The sequence below is a fragment of the Botrytis byssoidea genome (assembly GCF_014898295.1).
Source record: "Botrytis byssoidea strain MUCL 94 chromosome Unknown BBYS_008, whole genome shotgun sequence".
In the NCBI taxonomy this organism is placed as follows: domain Eukaryota; kingdom Fungi; phylum Ascomycota; class Leotiomycetes; order Helotiales; family Sclerotiniaceae; genus Botrytis; species Botrytis byssoidea.
Genome location: NW_024065849.1, coordinates 1,038,635 through 1,060,247, shown reverse-complemented (window position 1 = coordinate 1,060,247; position 21,613 = coordinate 1,038,635). Strand labels below are relative to the sequence as shown.

The 21,613-nt window shown below is 37.9% G+C and overlaps 6 protein-coding genes across 6 annotated transcripts; 2 read left to right on the top strand and 4 right to left on the bottom strand.

Moving 5' to 3' along the window:
* Positions 1–3,272: 3,272 nt before the first annotated feature.
* EAE97_004937 (uncharacterized protein) lies at positions 3,273–3,930 on the bottom strand (the record flags this gene model as incomplete). The annotated part of the gene is made up of 2 exons (XM_038875449.1): positions 3,273–3,631; positions 3,684–3,930. 2 exons carry the CDS (start codon positions 3,928–3,930, stop codon positions 3,273–3,275), a joined length of 606 nt encoding a protein of 201 aa, XP_038733806.1.
* A 459-nt stretch (positions 3,931–4,389) lies between these two features.
* On the bottom strand, positions 4,390–5,065 carry EAE97_004936 (uncharacterized protein; the record flags this gene model as incomplete). The annotated part of the gene is made up of 3 exons (XM_038875448.1): positions 4,390–4,580; positions 4,681–4,786; positions 4,886–5,065. 3 exons carry the CDS (start codon positions 5,063–5,065, stop codon positions 4,390–4,392), a joined length of 477 nt encoding a protein of 158 aa, XP_038733805.1.
* A 758-nt stretch (positions 5,066–5,823) lies between these two features.
* Positions 5,824–6,680, bottom strand: EAE97_004935 (uncharacterized protein; the record flags this gene model as incomplete). Its single annotated transcript, XM_038875447.1, has 2 exons — positions 5,824–6,026; positions 6,074–6,680. The coding sequence occupies 2 exons, from the start codon at positions 6,678–6,680 to the stop codon at positions 5,824–5,826; spliced, it is 810 nt and encodes a 269-aa protein (XP_038733804.1).
* An 806-nt stretch (positions 6,681–7,486) lies between these two features.
* On the top strand, positions 7,487–10,167 carry EAE97_004934 (uncharacterized protein). The gene is made up of 3 exons (XM_038875446.1): positions 7,487–7,620; positions 7,682–8,311; positions 8,369–10,167. Exons 2-3 carry the CDS (start codon positions 7,700–7,702, stop codon positions 9,989–9,991), a joined length of 2,235 nt encoding a protein of 744 aa, XP_038733803.1. The 5' UTR covers positions 7,487–7,620; positions 7,682–7,699; the 3' UTR covers positions 9,992–10,167.
* A 206-nt stretch (positions 10,168–10,373) lies between these two features.
* EAE97_004933 (uncharacterized protein) lies at positions 10,374–12,507 on the bottom strand (the record flags this gene model as incomplete). Its single annotated transcript, XM_038875445.1, has 4 exons — positions 11,876–12,507; positions 11,445–11,822; positions 10,729–11,335; positions 10,374–10,666 (listed from the first exon to the last, which is right to left on the bottom strand). The coding sequence occupies exons 1-4, from the start codon at positions 11,936–11,938 to the stop codon at positions 10,374–10,376; spliced, it is 1,341 nt and encodes a 446-aa protein (XP_038733802.1). The 5' UTR covers positions 11,939–12,507.
* Positions 12,508–16,129: 3,622 nt separating this feature from the next.
* On the top strand, positions 16,130–18,129 carry EAE97_004932 (uncharacterized protein; the record flags this gene model as incomplete). Its single annotated transcript, XM_038875444.1, has 4 exons — positions 16,130–16,355; positions 16,409–16,624; positions 16,672–17,269; positions 17,322–18,129. 4 exons carry the CDS (start codon positions 16,130–16,132, stop codon positions 18,127–18,129), a joined length of 1,848 nt encoding a protein of 615 aa, XP_038733801.1.
* Positions 18,130–21,613: the final 3,484 nt, after the last annotated feature.

Sequence of the window (21,613 nt, the reverse complement as noted above, 5' to 3'; positions counted from 1 at the left end):
TTTAAAGAATCAAAAAAATACTAAGAGTTACTAAATTTAATAAAAAAAGATATAGGGAAAGCAAAAAGAATATTCACAAAAGTGAAAAACTAGAAATATATATAATCAAAAAGTAAAAATGATTTCTAAAGAATTAAAAATTAAAAAAAAAAAAGATAAAAAAAAGTATTAGATTTCTTATATTTTAAAAATGTTTTATAAGATTTTTAATTATTTAAAAGTATTGAAGAATAAATAAAATAAAATAATTGTATAAATTTGATTAAATATTAAAATATAATAATCCCAATATATAAATCCAAAAAAAATCTGATTTTAATTAATTTTATTTAAAAAAGTTTTGAAAGTAAAAAATCTTATTCAAAATAATAATAACTTTATATCGAAATTCAAATTAAATAATTCTGAAATAGATTTTGAAAATTAGGAAATTGATATTGATATAGAAAAAAAAAAGGAAAAAAAAGAATAGAAATCTAAAAATAAAAAAGATAATAATAAAATTAGAGAGCTTGAAAAGATTAATTTAAAATATTTGAATATCAATTAAAAATTAAAATAAATATAAAAATAATTCAATATTTATTAATTTTTTAAAATATTAATAAATAAGTTTAGATAATTAGACTTTTTAGAATTTTGATTTAAATTAGAGTTTAGAAAGTTAATATAAAATAATTTATAACAAGTTTGAAAAATCTAAATAATAAAACTAATAAAAAATCTTCAGATTTTATATAAATAAAAAATTTATTTGAATAGATTTATTTTTTTTTTTTTTTTAATTATTTCTTTCTAATTTTTTTTTATTTTTTTTTCTTATTTACTATTCTTTTAAATTATTAATATATTAATAAAATATATTTATATTCTAATAAATTCTTTTATAAAATATTTAATTATTGATAATATATTATTTGAAGAAATCTTATTTTTTGAAATTCTGATATTTTGAAACTAAAAGAAGAGTATAATATTAAACTTTCTGAATCTAAAGAATAATAGATCTTTAATAAAAGTTATAATTCAAAAAAATATAAATTTTGGATTTCTAAAGATAGAATAAAATATAAGTAAATTTAGAATCTATTTTATTATATAAAATAGAAAAAAGATTTATTTCAATTTTTAAAAGAATTTGAAGAAATATTAAAAGTTTTAATAAAAGATAATAATAAATAAAGAAACTTTAATAATTACTTTTTATTCTAATTATATATATTTATCAAATTCTATTTCAAAATGATATTACCTTTTTTTATTTTATATTTTTTGAACTCTTTTTATTTTATAATAATTTCTTTATATAGTCTCTACAACTCTTTATTAAAAATAATTTATAAATTAGAATAAAATAAAATCTAATTTGTTATTATTTGAATTCATTATTATATTATTTATAATACTTGAAAGATAATTAATAATATAATTAAATTAAATTTCGAATAGATTTTCTTTAAAGCTATTTTGTTGAATAAAATTATATAGAATATATAAAGTATAAACTATATATATTTTTATTATTATATTAGAAATGAAAAATATATTTTGAATACTTTAAAAATTCTTTTAATTTTATTTTATAAAAAAGAATATTGAAGATTGAAAAGCTTTTTTGATATTTTGAATATTTTATTAGATTCTAATTATTCTTATAAATAATATTTTATTTTTTTGAATGGAGTAAAAATCTATTTAGTATTTATATATTCTATATTATTTAGATAATAATAATCTTTTAGAATTTATAAATTTTTTGAAATCAAAATATTTGAAAGTATTTTTTAATTATTTGCAGAATCTTTTTAATCAGTTAATATATAGTAGAATTATAAATTGAAAGTAATTACTATAAGAATATTTTATATAATATATTTCTTACAATTGAAATAAATGAATTAATCTTTAAAAAATATTATTATTAGAATAAAGATATTATCGAAAATACTTAGATAATTCATAAAATATTTATAATATTTTTTATCTTCTATTATTTAAAAAAAAGTGATTTGTGTAATTAAATTTAGTAATTTTATTATTAATGAATATAATATTATTATAATATTTAAAATTTAATAAAATTATTTTAAAATATATTAGAATAAATTAATAAATAGATTTATATAAAATGTTTTTTATACCTATAAATTATTTTTTTAGAATAAAAAAAAGCTTTGGTTATATTATATATAGTTTTATACTGATTTATGATATATAGAAATATATATAGTTTTTGATTAATTAAAATATATTGAGAATATTATAACTTTGTTTTTTTGTAATAAAAATTAATCAAAAATCGAAAAGTGTATAGAAATATATACAATTGTTTTTGATAATATTGAGGATATTTAGAATTAAAAAGAGATTATATTTTAAATTTATTAGGAATACTAATCCTTTTTTTTAAGATTGAAATAAAATAAAAAAAGCTAATAATAGAAACTAAATTATATATTAAAATAAAAATAAATTGATTAACTTTATCAATCTCATTATTGCTCATTATGAATAAAAAAAAGGCGATTTATTATAATTTAAATTAATAATACAATTTAATAATATAATAAAAAGAATATTAAAAAATCTACTTTTAAATTAAATTATATATATTCTAATATATAGAGAATAAAAATATAAAATAATCTAAATTGAAATTAAAGATAATTTAAAGAAAAATAAAGATACTCTATAAATTTAGATATTTGAAGCACTAATATTACTATAATATTATATAAATATAAAATAAAAGATTTATAAAAGCCTAAAAAAACACAGATTATTTGTTGAATTAAAAACAAGATCAGTTTTTTCTAATTCTCATTTTCAATCCACATTTTCATTTTCCTATATAAATTTATTAGAAAACATGAATTATTTAGTATCATTTTAAAATGATTTATTCCCTCCCTACTTCAAAATATATTAAATTTATTGAAATATAGATTATTCAATAGAATCCGTGATTTGATATTCAAATATAAATTCAAAATCTATTTTTAAAAAGTATGGAATATTCAGCGAATTCAGTGCGGATTTGTACATCCAAACTAGCCCTTAGGTGTATGGACTGAGGCATCTACAAACGAGTTCAGCCGCGTTATAACATATACACAGGGAACGGCGAGTCCATGCATATAATGTAGTCTCTCATGTAGGTTAAATGCGATGATTGCTTATTCCCCGAGAAGTAAATAACTTCCTTTTTCATCGGTCGAGTGACGTTTGCCATGCGCTTGCCACACTAATTTGATGAAAAAGAATGATCATTGTTACTCCCCTGCTTCTCCCAACATCTGCTCAGTATGAATACCAACAGGATGCATCACACCATGAAGTAATCTGTATCCCATTATTCCGATTTTAATCAGAACCCAGACAGCTAAAACCAAAAACACACAGAGAGATAAATCTCCAACAAAATCTTGCACGCAGGCACTAATATGATTACCCCGGACTGATTTTCCTCCCCAGCAAAATCTAACAACGCTTCCAACACCCGAAACAGATCGTACCACTATGTTAAAAGCACCAAGAACATACCCACTCATAGCAGCACTCTGCAAATACGCAAACAAACTTCTGGTAGCGACGTTGCCGAAGATGCTCTGAGATATTGACGCAATGAATACTGTGAGAACGTCAGCTTCAGAATATGCCTTCGAACTCTTCGGCTTACTTACGTGCTCCAGGCCTGAGATGAGCAAAATCTGATTGATAGAGGAATGAGGTACCCGCTGTAGTGGGGGTGAAGAAAGTAAGTAGGTTAATGGCATGGAGTGCGCATCTGAATGGGTGTTCCTGGATGTATGACATGATGATTTCGGAGAGGGTTGGAGGGGGTTGTTTGCACTTTTTGATGGCTTGGTAGAGAGAGATAGAAATGATTGCTACAAGGAGCAATACGATAGGTTTAAGGAATCGAGACATTTTTGAGCGTTTGTAAAAGATGGTTTGAAGTTTGGGGGAATTTTGAAAGAATCAATTATTTCGAAAATGATATTTATTTTATATCGGAAGTGAAGGTGAAAGAACTCGGCAGATTTTGAGAGAGTGTTCCATAGAAGCGAGCTAGTGGCGTGAAATTCAGCGGCTGGTGACCTTCTTTTCTTATTTGTGTTTTGCTATTTTCAAAACTATCTGGAGTTTGCAGAATTTACCAAAATTCCTTCTTACTGGGCTGGCCAAGAAGTGAGATATTATTCGTGATTCAGCAGCTAGCATATTTAGATATAGACAGCTGCATATCTGACAAACGAAAAAGAAAGGTTCAATATGTAATATCAAGCGGCCTGTCTTCCTAGACCACGACAGAACCTTTTGCTGCCGACTTTTCCAAAGCTGCTTTCATCATGCTTCAAAGCGTTGCCTTCTCCTCAGATGTTCAGTCTACGCCGTACTATTCCCATGACTCCACTCCCAAGCTGCAGCAACGAAGCTATTTGCAAGAGCTCCGAACTGTGTAGCCGTATTCACAATAGGTGATCCCCAACCACCCATGGGCGCGCTTTGAAACAGTGCGAACCAACTCTTTGCCGCCACCAAACCGATTTTACTTTGCAGAAACGATGCAAAGGATGCTATCAAGAATTAGGTTCAAGTAATTTCATAGTCATCTTTCTCACTTGCCAGCTTGTGGTCCTCTTGAAGTGAAGCCTAGTGCCCTGAGGACTAACCCACTTGCTCCAGCTGGCGTAAAGAGAACTACTCCATTTACAATATGGAAGGCCGTTTGCCAGGGATGTTCCAAAATCCAGTTCTTAAGTCTGTTTGGCAGATGCTCCCACTCAATTTTGTATCATTTAGCATGCTCTTCTTTTGCCTCCTTTCGAAAGGTTTCCGGAATCAATGCAAGTTCCGCGTCTGTAGGCTCTTGAATTATAACGCCATGCTCCTTGAAAGCTATGTCGACACCAGTTGTCCATTCTGAGCGTAGAGCTTGGAGCTCGACAAGATCGTAAGATGAGAGATCTTGATCGGTAGAGCATTTATCATTGCCAGCTTGAGTTGAGATAGCCGTACTTGCTACGAGAAGCCAGGTCATGAATTTGGAGAGCAGTACCATGATCGTAGTAGGTGTAAAGATTTAAGCCAGAAAAAGATAGTTCATACGAACTGGTCTAGACGTGTTTTCTTGAATCAAACGAAGCTGGATAAACAAAGAATCAAATGTGCAAGCGAATGTTTCATGGCGTCAAACACAAGAAAAAGTAAGGTTACTTCGTCCTGTTTCTAGCCTTATGCGCGTTCACGATTAGATGATCTCCACAACCAATCACTAAATTAGAGTTACACACTGGAAGATCCTGAGATCTCGATAGAGTGAAATGATATACTGTGTTTGAATGTGGATTGACATAGGACATATCAAAGATTAAATAGTTTGAATATGTTCGTTCAGCTTATAATCTGAACTGATTATTATCTGATCAGATATAAAACGTTGAAGAGTGTTTGCATTTTTGTATCCCTATTTGCGATAGCATATACTGACTAGGTAGTCTTGTTCTTCCCCAAGATCGTAAGTAGCCAAAAGGTCTCATTGGTTGATAATCTGGGTCTCAGCAGAATAACCGCCAGAAACCTTATCTCAACGCCAGCAGTTACTAAGACTATTCAGGTTTCTCAATTTTGAAAATTATGATCAATACGTCTTCCTCAGTCGTTTATGGTGGTTAAGATAAATAACGTCTTGGGATATATTTCAAGGGGGGGAAAAAGGTTCAGGAGAGCGGGAATTGGCCCATGAAACCTGCAATGTCCAAATAGCAGCGTGAGATTGAAACTTTGGTACTAACGATACTATCGACTTCGAGTATAAATTCACAGCTTCGAAGTAAATTTCCTACTTGTATTCCGCGATCCCCACATCTCACCAAAAAGACTACTTGCAGCAACAAAAAGTTTTGTTACCAGGTCTACAGCAGTAGCTCCATAACCTCCCATGACAGCACTTTGAGCATGGTCATAAATGTCCTTCGCACTGACCGTGCCATATTTTCTCTGTAATATCGATGCAAATGAAGCTATTCAGAAAGTTAGCGCCATAACTATTTGGGGACTGCCTACTTACCAGCCCTTGGACCTTTGCCCGAAAATCCTAAGACCCAAAGAATCGGACCACTAGATGCAGCTGGAGCGAAAAATACGATTCCATTCACAACATAAAATGCTGTTTGATATGGATGTGCCTTAATCCAAATTTGGATGTCCACCGCTAGTTTGTTCCATTCAACTTGATAGACTTTTGCACGCGCCTTCTCGACCTCATCACGAAATTCAGGAGGGAAATCTGCATAGGTTGCTTGTGCAGTTCTCCTGAGTGCAATGCCGTGTTTCTTGAAAGCGTCAACAACACCAATAGTCCACTCGGCGGCGCGTTCTTGGAATTCCATATCTTCTGGGGAGGAAATTGCATCCACGAGGCGACCATGCACCTTCTCCACTTTATTCCGAATTTCTGGAGGCACCTGTGCATAGGTTGCTTCCATCGAATCTTTGAGTGCGGTACCGTGTTTCTTGAAAGCCTCCACGGCACCGCCAATATCTTGGAATCCAATGTTTTGAAGGGAAGAAAGTGCTTGCGCGAGCGGAGGACTATTCCTCGTGGCTTCAGTGGGGGCAGCCGCAATTTCTGCGAGAGTCTGGGCCCAAGCAGCGATGTCTCGAAAAGTAGTCATATCTGGTGGTAGAGTTCGATACGTATAAAGTAAAATGTTTTCAGATATCTTGATCTTTAGATTGTATAAGAGAATCAGGAGTCACAAAAGTCAGTGGTAACTTTTAAAGGGATGGAATCCTGTCAATGAAAGTATAAAAAGTAAAAGATTTCGCTTCTGCTGCACCATCTACACGTCTACTCCGCCGCGTAGCGGTAGCCACCTTTCAGAACCCAGCTTTGTTTCATATCTCGAATATCCTCTCTCATAAGCGTATCTCTAATCCCTTCTCCGGATGGCTCAGTGTTGTGACAGTGTGGGGGCAGGAGAAGAGGCGGTGGGAGGGAAGGGTTTTGTGCATTCTCACATTGTCTGCATAGTATTATCCGAATAGACCAACACATGACATGACAGCAGTGTATAGTGGATAGTGGATGATACTATTTAGGATCACAATTCTTTCCCAGACACATCAGTGTTTGCTACCTCTATGCGATCTAACAAACCCCTATTTGGTTTTGACAGTATTCATTTGATTGGTAACAAGAACAGCTGGACGACGCACTTGCAGAACCCGAGGATCGGCGTGATAAGCAGAGTCTCTGATTGAGGCGGAAAACTGGTATCGATTCAAGCAAGTCCTCCATCTGATTCGGTGAGTTTCACGTAAATATGAAAACACAGTCGTTGAATAAAATTATGATTGAAGTGAGGTGGTGGGTTGGAACTACCAGGTAGTGCTCCAAGCTTCCGCGTCCCCGCATCGCGCCTGCAACGCGATCCTAGGGAAATTTATGACCTCAATGAACCACAGCTCAGTCGGTACGCATGTCATGTCTGGCTGATGCGCCCTAGAGAATGAACATGCTGTGAATCAAATGTGCCGTTTTGAGTTATTGGGTACTATTCTATTGTTATATTACGACTTGGTAGATTGGCTCGCGGGTAAAAAGAAAAGCCAGTATGAGGAACCACTACACTCCACTGGACTGGGATTTCTGAGTTTGCTGATTGTGAAAAAGATCTAATCCTCAGACAAGATGCTCCACGAAATACTCCTCTCCCTCTCGGGACATCCTTCTCCGCTCCTCACTGCCGATAACACATCCTCATCCTCCATCCTATCCCCCTCCGAAAAGTCCCTCCTCTCCTCTGTCGCCCATTTGAGTGATCTTCACTGCAAGCTCCTCGCGCACACAAATACTATATCCTCGAAGCACTCTTCGAGTATCTGCCAAGCTGTCGCTACATCTATAAGCTCCGTACATCTTGCAAGCTTTCAACGCAAGGTGCTTGAGGTCGAGAATGGTATCTTGCGCAAAGATGCTGGGAGTGTTGGTGCATACAATATTGTGCCGTTGACATTTATCGTGGAGAAGTTCTCTGGCTGGACGAGGCGAATGGAATGGTTCTTGGAGATTGTGGACTTCATGATGCAAGACGTTGGCGGAAAGAAGTGCAGTGGGGCAATGGTCATTGATAGGTTATGCAATGCTATACAAACAGGATATGCGGACATAGAAGAGGCGGCATTGAGTCTGGTGAAGGTTGCGCAGACAGCTTGGCTGAAGCAGGTATCGGCCTGGATTCTATATGGGCGGTTACCAAGTTTTGGACGAGGTGACTTTTTTGTACAAGAAGACGATTCACATGTATGTTTCCATGCTTCACAACTATGGGAGACGAACAACTGACTGGTCGGATCATAGGATTACATCAACGTTAAAGAGTTGTTACCGGCGTTCGTGTCAGATTCTACTGCATCATCGCTTCTTTTCATTGGACGGTCCTTGAATCATATTCGAGTCAAGGGCATCTCATCTACGTCCTCCCCGGAGCTTGACCTATTATCATCTCATTTGCGACAGTTATCAACAATAAAATTCCCAATAAATGGCGCCAATTTCGCACGAGTCATAGCCGCTATACGTCTTTCCCTATCTCAAACTACTTTACAGAAGTTGCTACCCTTAAGCAAAGTAATTGAGGCCTTGACTTTATTACGGGAGTTCTTTCTGCTTGGCAGAGGAGAATTTGCCATAGCGTTGATATTTGAGGCTGATGAAAAGATCCGTTCAAGATGGAGAAGGTCTGACACTTTAGGCTATGAGAAAAAGGATGGCCTGGGCAACATCGTCGTTAAGGAAGGGGAAGTCACTGCAGTCCTTGCTAGGACCTGGGCTGCAATGGGCGCACAAAAGGGTCAAAATGATGAAGAAGATGATGACGATTTGCTTGAACTGGCAAGAGACCTTGTTCAATTGAATATTATGAAAGTGAATTCGAATACGCCAGGAAAAGCCAACTTGAGAGCTTCGCAATCTTCTCTAATTGTTTCCACCCCTTTCCGAAACCTCTTACTTTCCGTTCCCGTGGCCCTTACACTTCACATTCCTTCACCATTAGATCTGTTCCTTACTCCATCTGATACCCAGATGTATTCCAGCATTAATGCTTATCTTTTAGCAGTTCACAGGGCCCATCTACGGCTCACTAATCTTTGGAAGATAACGTCGTTACGTCGCGATCATCCTGCTCCTCCAGGTCCACCTTTGGGTAGTTCGACTCTTGGGCGACAAAAGGTTCTTACACTTCGAGCTAGAGCTAAAGAGCGCTCCCATACTATGCGCAGCGTATGGGCAACGGGTAGCGCTGCAGTCTTCTTCTTAGGCGAGACGGAAGCATACCTTCAAGGCGAAGTCGTACAAGGAACTTGGTTAGGCTTCACAGCTTGGCTTACAGGAGAAACGCGTGCATCAAGATCCCATGATGAAGATGAAGATATCTGGTTACAGGCTGCCAATCAATCAACGTCGAGGAATGCTAGTCACAATCATGATCCTCAAACACTTGCAGATGCACATAGGAGATACCTCACCGCTCTCGCATCCAATCTCCTTTTAACCACTTCAACATTTACGGATCCACTATATTATCTACTCCAACAAATTGATCATCTAGTCGCTCTTGTCCACCGTATCCACTCTGTTTGGCAATCTCTTGATCTCGAGGCTGATGAAGGAGTGGTAGATGCATTCTCTGACTTTCACAAAGAGGAGCAAGATATCAAAGAACAACTTGGAACAATTGCAACACGTGTAAAGGACGCAATCGAAGAACTAGTCAAAACTCTACGAGACATAGATCAAGATAAAAATGGCTGGGACAGTGGATATGAAGAGTTAGTCTTGGGAGAGGAAGGTGCATACGTCCCAGCTAAGGTTGGCAGAGTAGACAGATTGCTGATGAAGCTTGATTTTGGAGGTTGGTTCGATAAGAGAGGTAATGGGGAAGCAGGAGATGTTTTTGACGATTTTGGCGATGATGAATAATGAATTAATTTTTATTTAATTTAAAATTTCGGGGCAGAGGATGGAGGAAGGGACAATACCCAGGCGTTTAGGCACGAATCATACCATTTTAGAATCACAATTAAGTGGATCGGCCACAACGGATCCTAAAAGTCATCTTCCAGGAGCACGATCTTTTATTGAATTTAAGCTGGGACACAAATCTTCCCTACGAAATAGCACACTCAATGCAGCTGCCCTTGGAGGAAGCAAGATAGGAAAGGTAGTGCCTTTACCGTTCGTTGCTCCTCCTTGATCCTCCCTTTTCACTCGAATTTACCTCATCACTTTCTCGACTCTCAATTTCTCGTGAGAATCCCCAGCTAAAACTTAAATTCTTTCACCAGTCAATGTTCTATACTACTCAGAGACTCTCTAGCTCCTGTGCATACAATTTCATAGCTCCAGCCCGCTGAATAGAACCTTTTGGGTTTCTGGGAAGGGATTTCTGTGGGTTGGCAATAATGATGCATTCCTTCCGCACCCAAGCTTCCTCTCGGTATTTCTCATTGATACCATTAACAATAATCCAAATTTCTTCGATCAGCCTTTCTCTGTAGCCAAGCGCCGTCGCATCAACGCTGTCTTTCAGATCAACAAGAAGGGCGGTTTTTGTTGCAAATCTCTCGTTGAAAAAGTTCCCAGCGGGAACCATAACTGCATCCTTGACATCGAATGGTCTGTCACTGCATGTTCTATATATTGTGGATTGAATGGACGAGTTGCCACGTTATCCACGACCACCAAAATCATGTCGTCAGTACGCCCACGGTATGTCCATAAACCTTCCTTTGTGGGATGAGGAGAGAATGAATCCTTGGTAGAATACTCCTTCAAATCCGGATAATGCTTGAACACTGGTTGTTCAAACCCAGTATCGGAATTTTGTACGATAACTGCTTCATAAAGCTGGTCATCATCTGAGAAAACTCGATATTCCAACCCTGCAGCAGGATGAGTACATTGGTATTTCCAATCTTCTGCCGGCCATTCTCCTGACTTGTAGATATTTGGAAATGGGGATGTTTCCGTAGATCCGTTCGAATTCCAGAATTTGAATTCAGAGGTTATGATATCGCCGAATTGTTGGGGTAAATCGCCGCCGCCATACCAGATAGCGTCGAGTTTACGAGAAACCAATTCTTCTAAGATTTTGGGATTGGTTGCGATCTCGTGCACCATCCATGGAGGTGCACATAGTGCGTCTACTGGCGTGTGCTTCATAATCTCGACTAGCGATGAGGCGGTAACTCGTTCCATTGGTAGAGGGAATATGACGATGTTTTGATTAGCTAGTGATTCGGATAGTGCGTTTATGCTTGATACCTATCCTGCTGTTAGTGCTCTGTCGACCTCGGGAGCCTTACATAACCTCAAACAGGTAGTTGAATAAAATAGATATACTTGCATGAAATGGCGGAAGATTCATAAAAACTCGTGTGCCTTGGTACTCTTTCTCTCTCGATTCAAATCCCTCAGAAGAAGCCAATTGCGCAATTCTCATATATGTCGATACAAAGTCGTGAGGATAGATAACAGGTTTTGGTAGACCGGTCGTTCCGGATGTGTGGAGACAGACTAGAGGTTCACTCTTCGCCTCATTGAAAGTTTTGATGAAGGGAAAATGTTGGTAACTGTTATCTAACAGCTCGTTGACATTTGGAACGGTAATGGTGCGTAGTTTGGGCATGCTTTCAAGTAATACGGGCACTCCTAGTGGAACAGGATCTGTAGTTGTTAAAACTTGGCAGTCTAATGCGTTGAATAGGCCGATGTTTCCCTCATTACTGTTATAAAGCGAGACCAGAAGTATCTGTGAATCACACATCAATATATTTACACACAAATATCATGAAAGATACATACTTTATAGCCAGCTTTCACGGCTCCTAAGACCATAGTCACATATATCAGGTCATTCCAACCCATGTAACAAATAGTTGGGAAATCCTTTCCGAATCCAGAACCAAGCTGATCGGTTAACCACCACGCAATACCATTCACGGTATTTGCAAGCGCGGAATATGTGACTTTTCGAAAACCTTCAGAGTAGCTGGTGAATGAGACGGGAATTACGGCCTAGAGTGCATTGGGTCGTGTTCGGGCTATGCCGTCGATGATGTTGTGTAGAAGCTGTTTTTTGGTTGGGGCATCTTGGGCGTATTTTGGACCCGGGTGGCCTTCGTTGAACAGGATTGTGGCCATTATTTCTTGGTTTCTTGGGAGTAGGAAATGGAAAATGGTCGTAGAACCGAGGGTTGTGAGATGATATACAGTGCTTGGATGTATAACAGTTGGTACCAACAGACTATGCGATCATACTTGGACTGTCGAACTTCCACCCCACCAACGTACTTTGGATTTACTGACTACGTGTTGTCAATATTTCTGGAAAGAGGGCTTATTGACGTTACTTTAAATTGCTAGACCATCTGACTGCATGAGTACACAATTGTATGCTTAGTTTCACTAGAAACGAATAAATGCTGAACCATCCCTGGATTCACGCCACATTCACATCATAGCACAATTGATTATCAAGTGAATGCGGCCAAACAGAACAAGTAATAAATAAATATCAATTGAAGCAATGGTAAAATCGAGTTTTGTTGCATACTTCGAAATATTTTGACACTTCTATATCCTCGGGATCGAGGTCAAAATACCGTCGGGGTTACTTAAGATGCGCAACAAAAGCTTCTATCCCAGTGAATTTGCCAATCAAGGTCATGAAGACAACGCTACTGCAGAGTCTTGTTGCAGATCTAATGGAAATGCGAATGCTATTGCGGATACTCTGGCACTTTGAATCAATCTCATCCCAAAATTCAGAGTGGGGAGTTGTTTTAAAGCACAGTCAGATATACATCTAAAGTGCTTGGTTAGCTCAAGAGTTCAGTGTGGCATCGATTATATAAGAAAGAGAATACGAAAGACATTTTTATGTATTTCAGCGCCCCATCATCATTGAAGCTTTACTGTGGTTCGTGAAAACAATTGAGGAAGGATAGCCAAGAATCTTTGAAGTGGTCATTCGATTCACTAGATAGTAGATAGGTCACCTTTTCTTGAATGCCGTCCTCCTCATTTGTTGTCGTTAATTAATATTTTATCGCCAAATGCAAATTCTATCGTACCCACGCAATTGACAACAGAATCTTCGGGTGCTTGTCTTTATGAGCCTCTTATATTCATTTTTACAAAGAGCAATGATACCACCGGAGTCAGTGTAGGCAATAGTATTTCCCGTATTTCGTATACGGGTTAGTTTAGTGGTGCGTATCGAGTTTTTTCGAAATATGTACATATATAGTATAGAATTCAATACCACTGAAAGTATTCAATATCATTTAGTTATTTAATACTATTAACAATATACTGAAATACTGGAATCCAATATAAAATATACATTCCTATTTAAATTAGACTAGAAATAAGGGATTTCTATTCAATTTGAAATAAGGAATGGAATTTTATTATCTAATTTGAATAGGAATATATATTTTATATTGAATTCTAGTATTTCAGTATATTGTTAGTATTCTCTAGATATATAAATATGTATGAGAGTGGTATAGCCTCCTTTCTATATGTATTAGCTGCAATATCAATATGCTAATACGCGCCACAGTTTCACTGTAGTATACTATTGTCTACACTGACCGGAGTAGAGTGGAAAGCATCTGTATATGGAAATGTTGCTATTACGGACTGCGTCAATTCTACAAGCGAGTAGCACGCGAAAGTAAATATGTTTCGTGCATATTGAATGGGGACTCCGGATTGCAGGACGCTTCTCTCTCTTTATATGTACACTCGCTCTTCGAACATCAAGAAAAGAAGGGGAGAGCAATAAACTTTGAAGAGAGAATGTTGGCTTGGACGCTGATATCAGGCCCAAACGATACATCCAAGTTAGTCCTGCTTCATCATTCAAGGCATAAGGGGCTTACATTCACGTAACAGCAGAGAGAATGCTGCGATACGCCTTTTCAACTACTGCGGATCAACAGAACGGACCTTGATCCTTTGATAAAGAACCTTCAAATGAACCTGGTTGAACACACTTGCGCTGTATACGTACCTATCAAGATTTATTTTGAATAACTATGTATCGAATGGCATGAAAATGAAAACGAGTAGTGTGAGACAACGTGAAATTTCAGTGACAAGAAGTGTGGCCATTAGACGAGTAGAGAAGTTCAAATAATATATGTAGTCTTATCAGACTAGATGGTATCGCATTTATTGCCATTGTCATCTCGATGTTATCATTGACTATCCATGATGGATTTAATTCGTCTAGTAATAAGAGACGACGATTGAAGCTTGCCCAGGTGGTGGTCATCTCCAAGTAATATCTTTTGAGACCAGTTAGCTAGTTCAGTCCAAACGCAACTGTGTGATCGGAAGAACATCGACCGTGAACGTCGAATTCAAAATTGCACTAGATGATGGGTACCATACTGCTGGATTTAGCTTTTATACTCTTTTGGAGAGTATTGAAAGCATTGCATCTACAAATAATCATAAGATCCAAAGTATAGGACCTTCTCAGTGGCTGTATACAAAAGCCCTTTGAGCATTTCGTCACCATGTAGAGAATGCTTGGCGGTAAGCATGGCACGCAGGTAGAATCATAACTCTTTCAAGTGTACCTGCAGGAAGAATGAATCGATCTTGCACGGGGAAATTAAGGGTTCGAGCCATGTAAGATGTGATAGAGCCCATACAGAATCTAACAATAGTCTCATAAAATTGACAAATAAAACCCTTAAATGACAATGAATTGAATGTCGAGAAGTCGAATTGTAAGATAGAATTAACTCACTACTGGCAGGTAAGCATCTATATATCTTCCCCCGTCAATGGCGGAACACTCGGGAGTACTTACTTTGGTATACGGTGTTTATACTAGGATAGCAGGCGAGGATCAGAGGTCTAAATCTGGGAAGTTCTGATTGAGACTTCAAGCCTACATAGTAAGATAGCCTATGCTATCTCGCTCGCCCAAATGATCAACTGATGGAGATAGACTCCGCAGCTTAACCCAAATCCAATGACGTGCTTGCTGTTCGTTCTGAGGAGGCCGTTGGAAGCCACAACCCTTACATACACAGGAATATGACCCATTCATTGGATATGATGATACTTCTTCCCATATACTTCTACCCATAGTTGTATCCACCTCTTTGGCTGACAGAAGCTAAGATGCTGAGTGTGAGAATAAAGCACTTTTCTCTGAATTTAACCCAATGGATGTGCTTCAGCCATTTTGTCATGAAAGAGAACTATCTATTCTTATTTTATTCAGATCCAGGGCTCAGAAAGACCGTGTGAGTTACCTAGTTCAAGTCGCAAAACTTGTGATGGATGATGAATTCCTCACTCAACGGTCTGATGATAATAGCGGGAGATTACATAAGCGAAGAAACTCACCCACCAACCTTTCTGCGGCGGTACTGAATTAAGACATGCAACAAATGACCTTTTTTCCCTCAAATCACGAGAGTATCATGTGAGTCCTTCTAATTTCCGATTTCCGATAGCCGTTTTATGCAGCAGATAATTATTCTCTTCTCTTTTATCAAACATACATTCTGGGCATTCTGGGCAAAGTGTATCCGGAATCTCAAGAAAGCTAATGTATGAAGATTCTTGGAACTCAGCTCCTCAACTTTGCCTTGGTATTGGCAATAGATGTTGTCGCAAGAGCGTACCAGTAGCATTCGACTCGCGAATGTATTAATCTCCGTCCTAGCTGAGATGCCTATTCTCCCGCAGCAATGTTAGGTAAAAGACAGCGGCACGATATTACAGAACCCCTGATATTCAACCTCACATGTCAAAATACTTGGCTTTCATGTACCTATGCACCTTCCCCGCTTGTAACCCCGCAAGATAATCGGGCCGTCATCTCGCTCCTTCCATCTGGAGTACATGGAGTAAATGAACGTGGAGGTTAGTTTGCCCAATCACGATATTCGTGACATGAGACGGAAAGGTACAGACAAGTACAAGAAAGTATCAATAAGTGCTCATGTTGCCGCATGTTGTTTTGTTTTAACCGCATCTTCCACCTCTTTTCTCGATTTAAGTAAACTGTTGACAATGTCCAAGATGCTGTTATCTTCTATCGTTACGGTTTTATATTTGCTATGTATCCAAGCAACGGCAACTTCACCAAGAGATGCAACTGCAAGTTACAGTAATCTCGATTCCTTCATTGCTTCCGAGAGAAAGATTGCCCTACAGGGTGTTCTAAACAACATTGGACCAGATGGGTCGAAAGCTTCAGGAGCAGGCAATTATGTCATTGCGAGTCCTTCTAAGACTAATCCTGATTGTAAGACAGACTACTGTTGGGTTTCCCAGGCGACTCATGCTAATTGATTCCAGACTTCTATACCTGGACTAGAGATTCTGCGTTGACATTGAAAATGCTTGTTGATGAATTCATTTTTGGCAATCGTGCACTCCAACCTCAAATTGAAAAATACGTTAAAGCTCAAGCCATCCTCCAAACTGTAACGAATCCTTCTGGCACTTTCCTCCCCAATGGTCTAGGACTTGGTGAACCAAAATACGAGGTTGATGGTACTCGATTCAATGGTGGTATGTAATCTTCAAAGTAATTTTTGGCACCCATTAACGTGCCTCAGCATGGGGTAGACCTCAACGCGATGGTCCAGCTCTTCGTGCTATCGCTCTGATGGCTTATAGCAATTGGTTAATTAACCATAGTCAGCTTCAAAGAGCCAAGCTGGTCATATGGCCTATCATCGCAAATGATTTATCATATATTGGCGAATACTGGAACGAAACTGGATATGATTTATGGGAAGAAGTTCTGGGATCTAGCTTTTTTACCTTACAAAACCAACACCGTGCATTTGTTGAAGCCGGAAATCTGGCCAATAAACTCGGTGTTGAATCTCCAGGATATCTTAATGCATTAGAAACTCTATGTTTCCTCAATCAAAGTTTTTGGAACGGAGAATATATTATCTCAAATGTTAATGTCGATAACGGAAGAACAGGGCTAGACGGAGCCTCTATCCTTGGACCGATTTCTATCTTCGATATTGATGGATCCTGTGATAGTCCAAATTTACAACCTTGTAGTAGCAGAGCGTTGTCCAATTTCAGAGCAGTTGTGAATAGCTTTCGAATTTATGGTATCAATGCTGGTATTAAAAACAACTCAGGTATCGCAGTTGGAAGATATGCAGAAGATGTCTATCAAGGAGGAAACCCATGGTACTTCCTTCCACCCCCTGCGGCTCATAACTTTCAAGGCTAACTTCCGCAGGTACTTACTTACCACTGCTGCTGCGGAATTTCTCTACGATGCTGTTGCGCAATGGAGAAATCACAAAAAACTTACCGTCGATTCAACATCCATTAGTTTCTTCCACGATCTTTATCCGTCCATCAAACTTAAGAGTTACACAAACAGGGACAGCGAGTTTAGTAAAATACTAAATGCCGTAACAACATATGCCGACTCTTTCGTCGCAATTGCTCAGAAATATACACCCAGTAATGGATCTTTAGCCGAACAATTCGATCGCAACACAGGAGCCCCTACCTCTGCCAATGATCTAACATGGAGTTACGCAGCATTTGTAACCATGGCTCAAAGACGTTCCGGTCGATATCCTGCCAGTTGGGGAAGTGCGGCGGCATCAGTTCCACCTCCAAATTGCGCATCCTCGTCTTCTCAAGGAGTGTACATCCCAGCCATCGCAGCAGGTGCTCCAAATGTAACAGCAACATGTCAATATCCAGTGCGATTCTATGTTAATGCCACAACATATTATGGCGAAAACCTTTACATCGTTGGCAATACGACGGATCTGGGAGCATGGAATTTGAATATTGCATTACCTATGAATGCAGGGATGTATACAACGGATAACCCTATTTGGTATGTGGATGCGCAATTGACGGCTGGAGAGCCAGTCAGTTATGTTTATGTGAGAGAACAAAATTGCGGCCAAGCTCCGATTTATGAGACGAGGAATAGAACAAGTGTGGTTCCAGAATGTGGCACTGGTGGGTCGACGATCAGGCGTGATGTGTGGGTGGGCAGTGGAGGTAGTAGTGGAGGGTGCTGAGTGGAGATTAGATCGTTGATGGTTCATAAGAAACTTTTAGTTTTAATTGTAAGTGTTGAATCGAATTCTCAAATTGAATCGCAAAGTTCAACGTGTAGGATATCAGACAAGTACACGCAAACTTTGCAGAAATGTTAAATTAATATCTCACCTGTATGAGTTTGCTCCCCTCAGATAGTTCTGCTTTTACCTCCAAATTACTCCAAAGTCACTCTCATTTTATCATCACTACTCTCACATATCTATCCGTCATATATCTTGACATGATTGTTATTCATCGCTTCATCATTCATCTCCCATCCTTGATACGAAAATAGGATACAGTGGAACCCCAGTCTTTTTTACTAAACAAATTGAAACTTTTCTGACGAAATTGAAGAGGATGCCGCTGTCATATAGGTATTGCTAGTTTCGATCGTCGGTGATTAATGACGGGTTAGAGGCTATTTTGCTTGTCTAATTATCGGCTTATGGTTTAGTTTACACGAACTTTTTTCTGTGAATCTTGTGAGAATTGTTTATGGAATGGGGAAGTCAAAAATCTACAGGTTAAGAAAGAGGGAATTAAGATGCTAGACTAGCATTTATTTCCCGAGTGAGAAAAGCATAGCACTAGTGACAGCACACGATACTCTTTGGTCTAGTTCTACCTTTCGGAAGCAGTTCTTTGATCAAATTAAAGCTTGGTTATTTCAGTCGGCGTTGTTGTCTGTTATATTCGCATTTAATGTCGCCTCATAGCATCTCATAGCCCTCATAGTTGCCATCGCTCAACCGCTGTCATTCATCCAGGATTCATCGTCGCACCATTAATTTCAGTCAATAATAAACAAACTAGCTATCAGATCATATACCTCGTGCTCAACAATTGGCAATTCAACTATATGTGCCTCTTCTTGTTCCCATTGGAATCATAATTTTGACCATATCTCTAGGATTTTTCATGATAACTGGAGCTTAGGTTATGGGGGATCGGACGGCTTTTATATTTCTATCTTGCTTATTTGGTCAAAGTATTCGCGATTCTTATATCAGTTGAATACTGTGTTGTAGCGTAGGACCCCAAGCGCCAACGAAGAAAATTGAAGAGGAGGAAGTAATGGAGAATCGCTGATGCTTGAATTGAATTGGTTCAGAGAAGCTGGCATATTTACCTCGTAACTATAACGCATCCAGGAAATAAGGTGATTGCAGAGTTTGCTTCGTTGACGCAGGCGCATGTTATTTTACACGGTGGTTATAAAACCTCGAAAGATTCATTTCTGCTCCAAGTAAAGAATATAATGCTCTGGAAAGTAATGTCTAGGGGTGTGACGCCCACTTCCACTTCATGAGATTTATATGTTGCTTTGCTCTTCCTTGACAGAAGCAAAGTGGTTCTTGGGTCCAGTCTTCACTTGATCTCGTCCAAAGTTTTCGCTGTCACCCACCTTCCTGTTTCGATTTCGATGTCGTTGTCATATTATCAATATTTCATTCGTCGTTCTTAAATTTATCGTTGACTTTCGTACCTATGTGTCTCATTTGCAGTTGCGTAACGATTCTTGAGAGGATAAAGTATTGGAAATATGATTAGTCTAATTGCAGGCGATCATACCATTTCTGGAACCAGTGTTTAGTTCATTTCTGATAGTTCAAAAAGAGGGAGTACCGGGCGTCATATAAGGGAACAGATATTGCCGGATTTATTGATTAATTTCAAGGAGATCCTAGTTTTCTTCTAGGGATCTCGATATTCTGGAATGGATCAATTAGAGGCCGGGTAATGGTGTGTCTATGCAAGTGTGGAAGCTGCTAGGAGGTGTATATTATGTTCAATACCAGGACTTGCTTATAGGCAAAGGAGAATTATCGCTCTTTTGAGTCTTGTCACGACTTTAGACACATCGCTGCTCACGATCTGTGTTATGGCAATTTGTTCCTTGGCCGCGCTTGTATACTTGACGGTTTTTGGTTCCTCTCCTTAATTGTTTGAACTCCAGTGTTGTCAAACCTTACTCCTGTCAATGCCATTTTGTATCATTATTTCCATTGCAAATTGTCTTGTCAAAAATTTCTAAATCCACTGTATTCTGGCTCCCCCTTCACTTCTTTGTCTTCACTTGCAATTATTGTTTCAGTCATCGTAGATATCATCATCGGAATGACTAGTCGTGTATGAAACGTGGTTCAGCACTCATCTCATATAGAACTTCCACAAATGATAGCGCTTCGTTCCGTGTTACTGTGTGTTGTCAATGTATACCTCCGCTATCATATTTTTCTCGTTTCGTCCCTCTCAGCCAGGAAATTCTCTTTCAAAAAAGTGTGACTATGGTGTTTTGCAAAGGATGATATTGATTGTCCCAGGTGACTTTATGAAAATGAAGACTGCGCAGATAGAGATACTATATTGTTTCCAAATACACACAATTCAACTATGTCGTCTACATAAAATGGTGACTGACAATGGCTAATTAGAAAACAAAGCAATCAAATAGAATATGGATGTGTGTAAGTTACCGGCTCACTCCTGTAACATCAATCAACATGAGATGTAGCAAAATTTCAAGGAATAGAAACGCCTTAGTAAAGCTCATAGCCAAGATCATAGGTGTTGGAGTGTTTTTGATTCTCTATCTCACTAATTTACTTCAAAGGCTTTCCTAACAAGGAAAGAGTGCTAGCGAACCAACTCCATTTTTCTTACATGCAGAATTTCTCCTCCCGAAGAGTTCGATCCATGGTGAGAATTCTTCTCCGTTAATTTCAATTGTGTTAACCAAACCATATGATCATCAACTAGAACACTTTGCTTGCTTTGTTCCAAAGAATCAGGTCTGCCCAGGTTGGGTTTTCAATTCAAAAGTTGTTGATAAAACCGCTTGCCTTCAGATGATTATCAAGAGTCGCGTCAAGTGACGAGATTTGCTCTAAGTTTGGTTATAGTCTGGATTCTTCTGTTCATTTTCCTTTTTCAGTTGTCCTTGGGCTTTCGATAATATGACTTTGGGGAAGCGGTTCGAGGTGTTCCGGGTATAAAATTTTCTGTTGTGGCTTGATTACCCTTGCCAGACATAGTCTTTTGTCTTTTTGGAGTCTTTCTAGGTGCTGTGGTAGAGCCTTTATCAGAACTATCTTTCTGTCCAGTACTAATTTTTGAATCGGATGCTGGCATTTTTATCGAATTTATCTGAAATTTATGATGTGATTTTGCTTAAGAACAATAAATGAGTTGTAGATGGTTTGAGCTAATATTGGAGAATGTATGAGTATGTATATTGGTGTAGAGCTGCTCAATGTAGATATTTATAGTTTTATATTTTGATAGAGCCCAAGAGATGTGTTGGAAATCACAAAAAGCTGAAATTCGGCTACCTACAAGGCAGCTAGAATGATCCTCGCTAATGATGCGTTTCGTTCCCTTACATATTTTCCCTTCAAGGCCAGACCTATGGCCCGGCCCATGAAGGAACGGAAGGCTATTCTCAAGAATTATAATTAG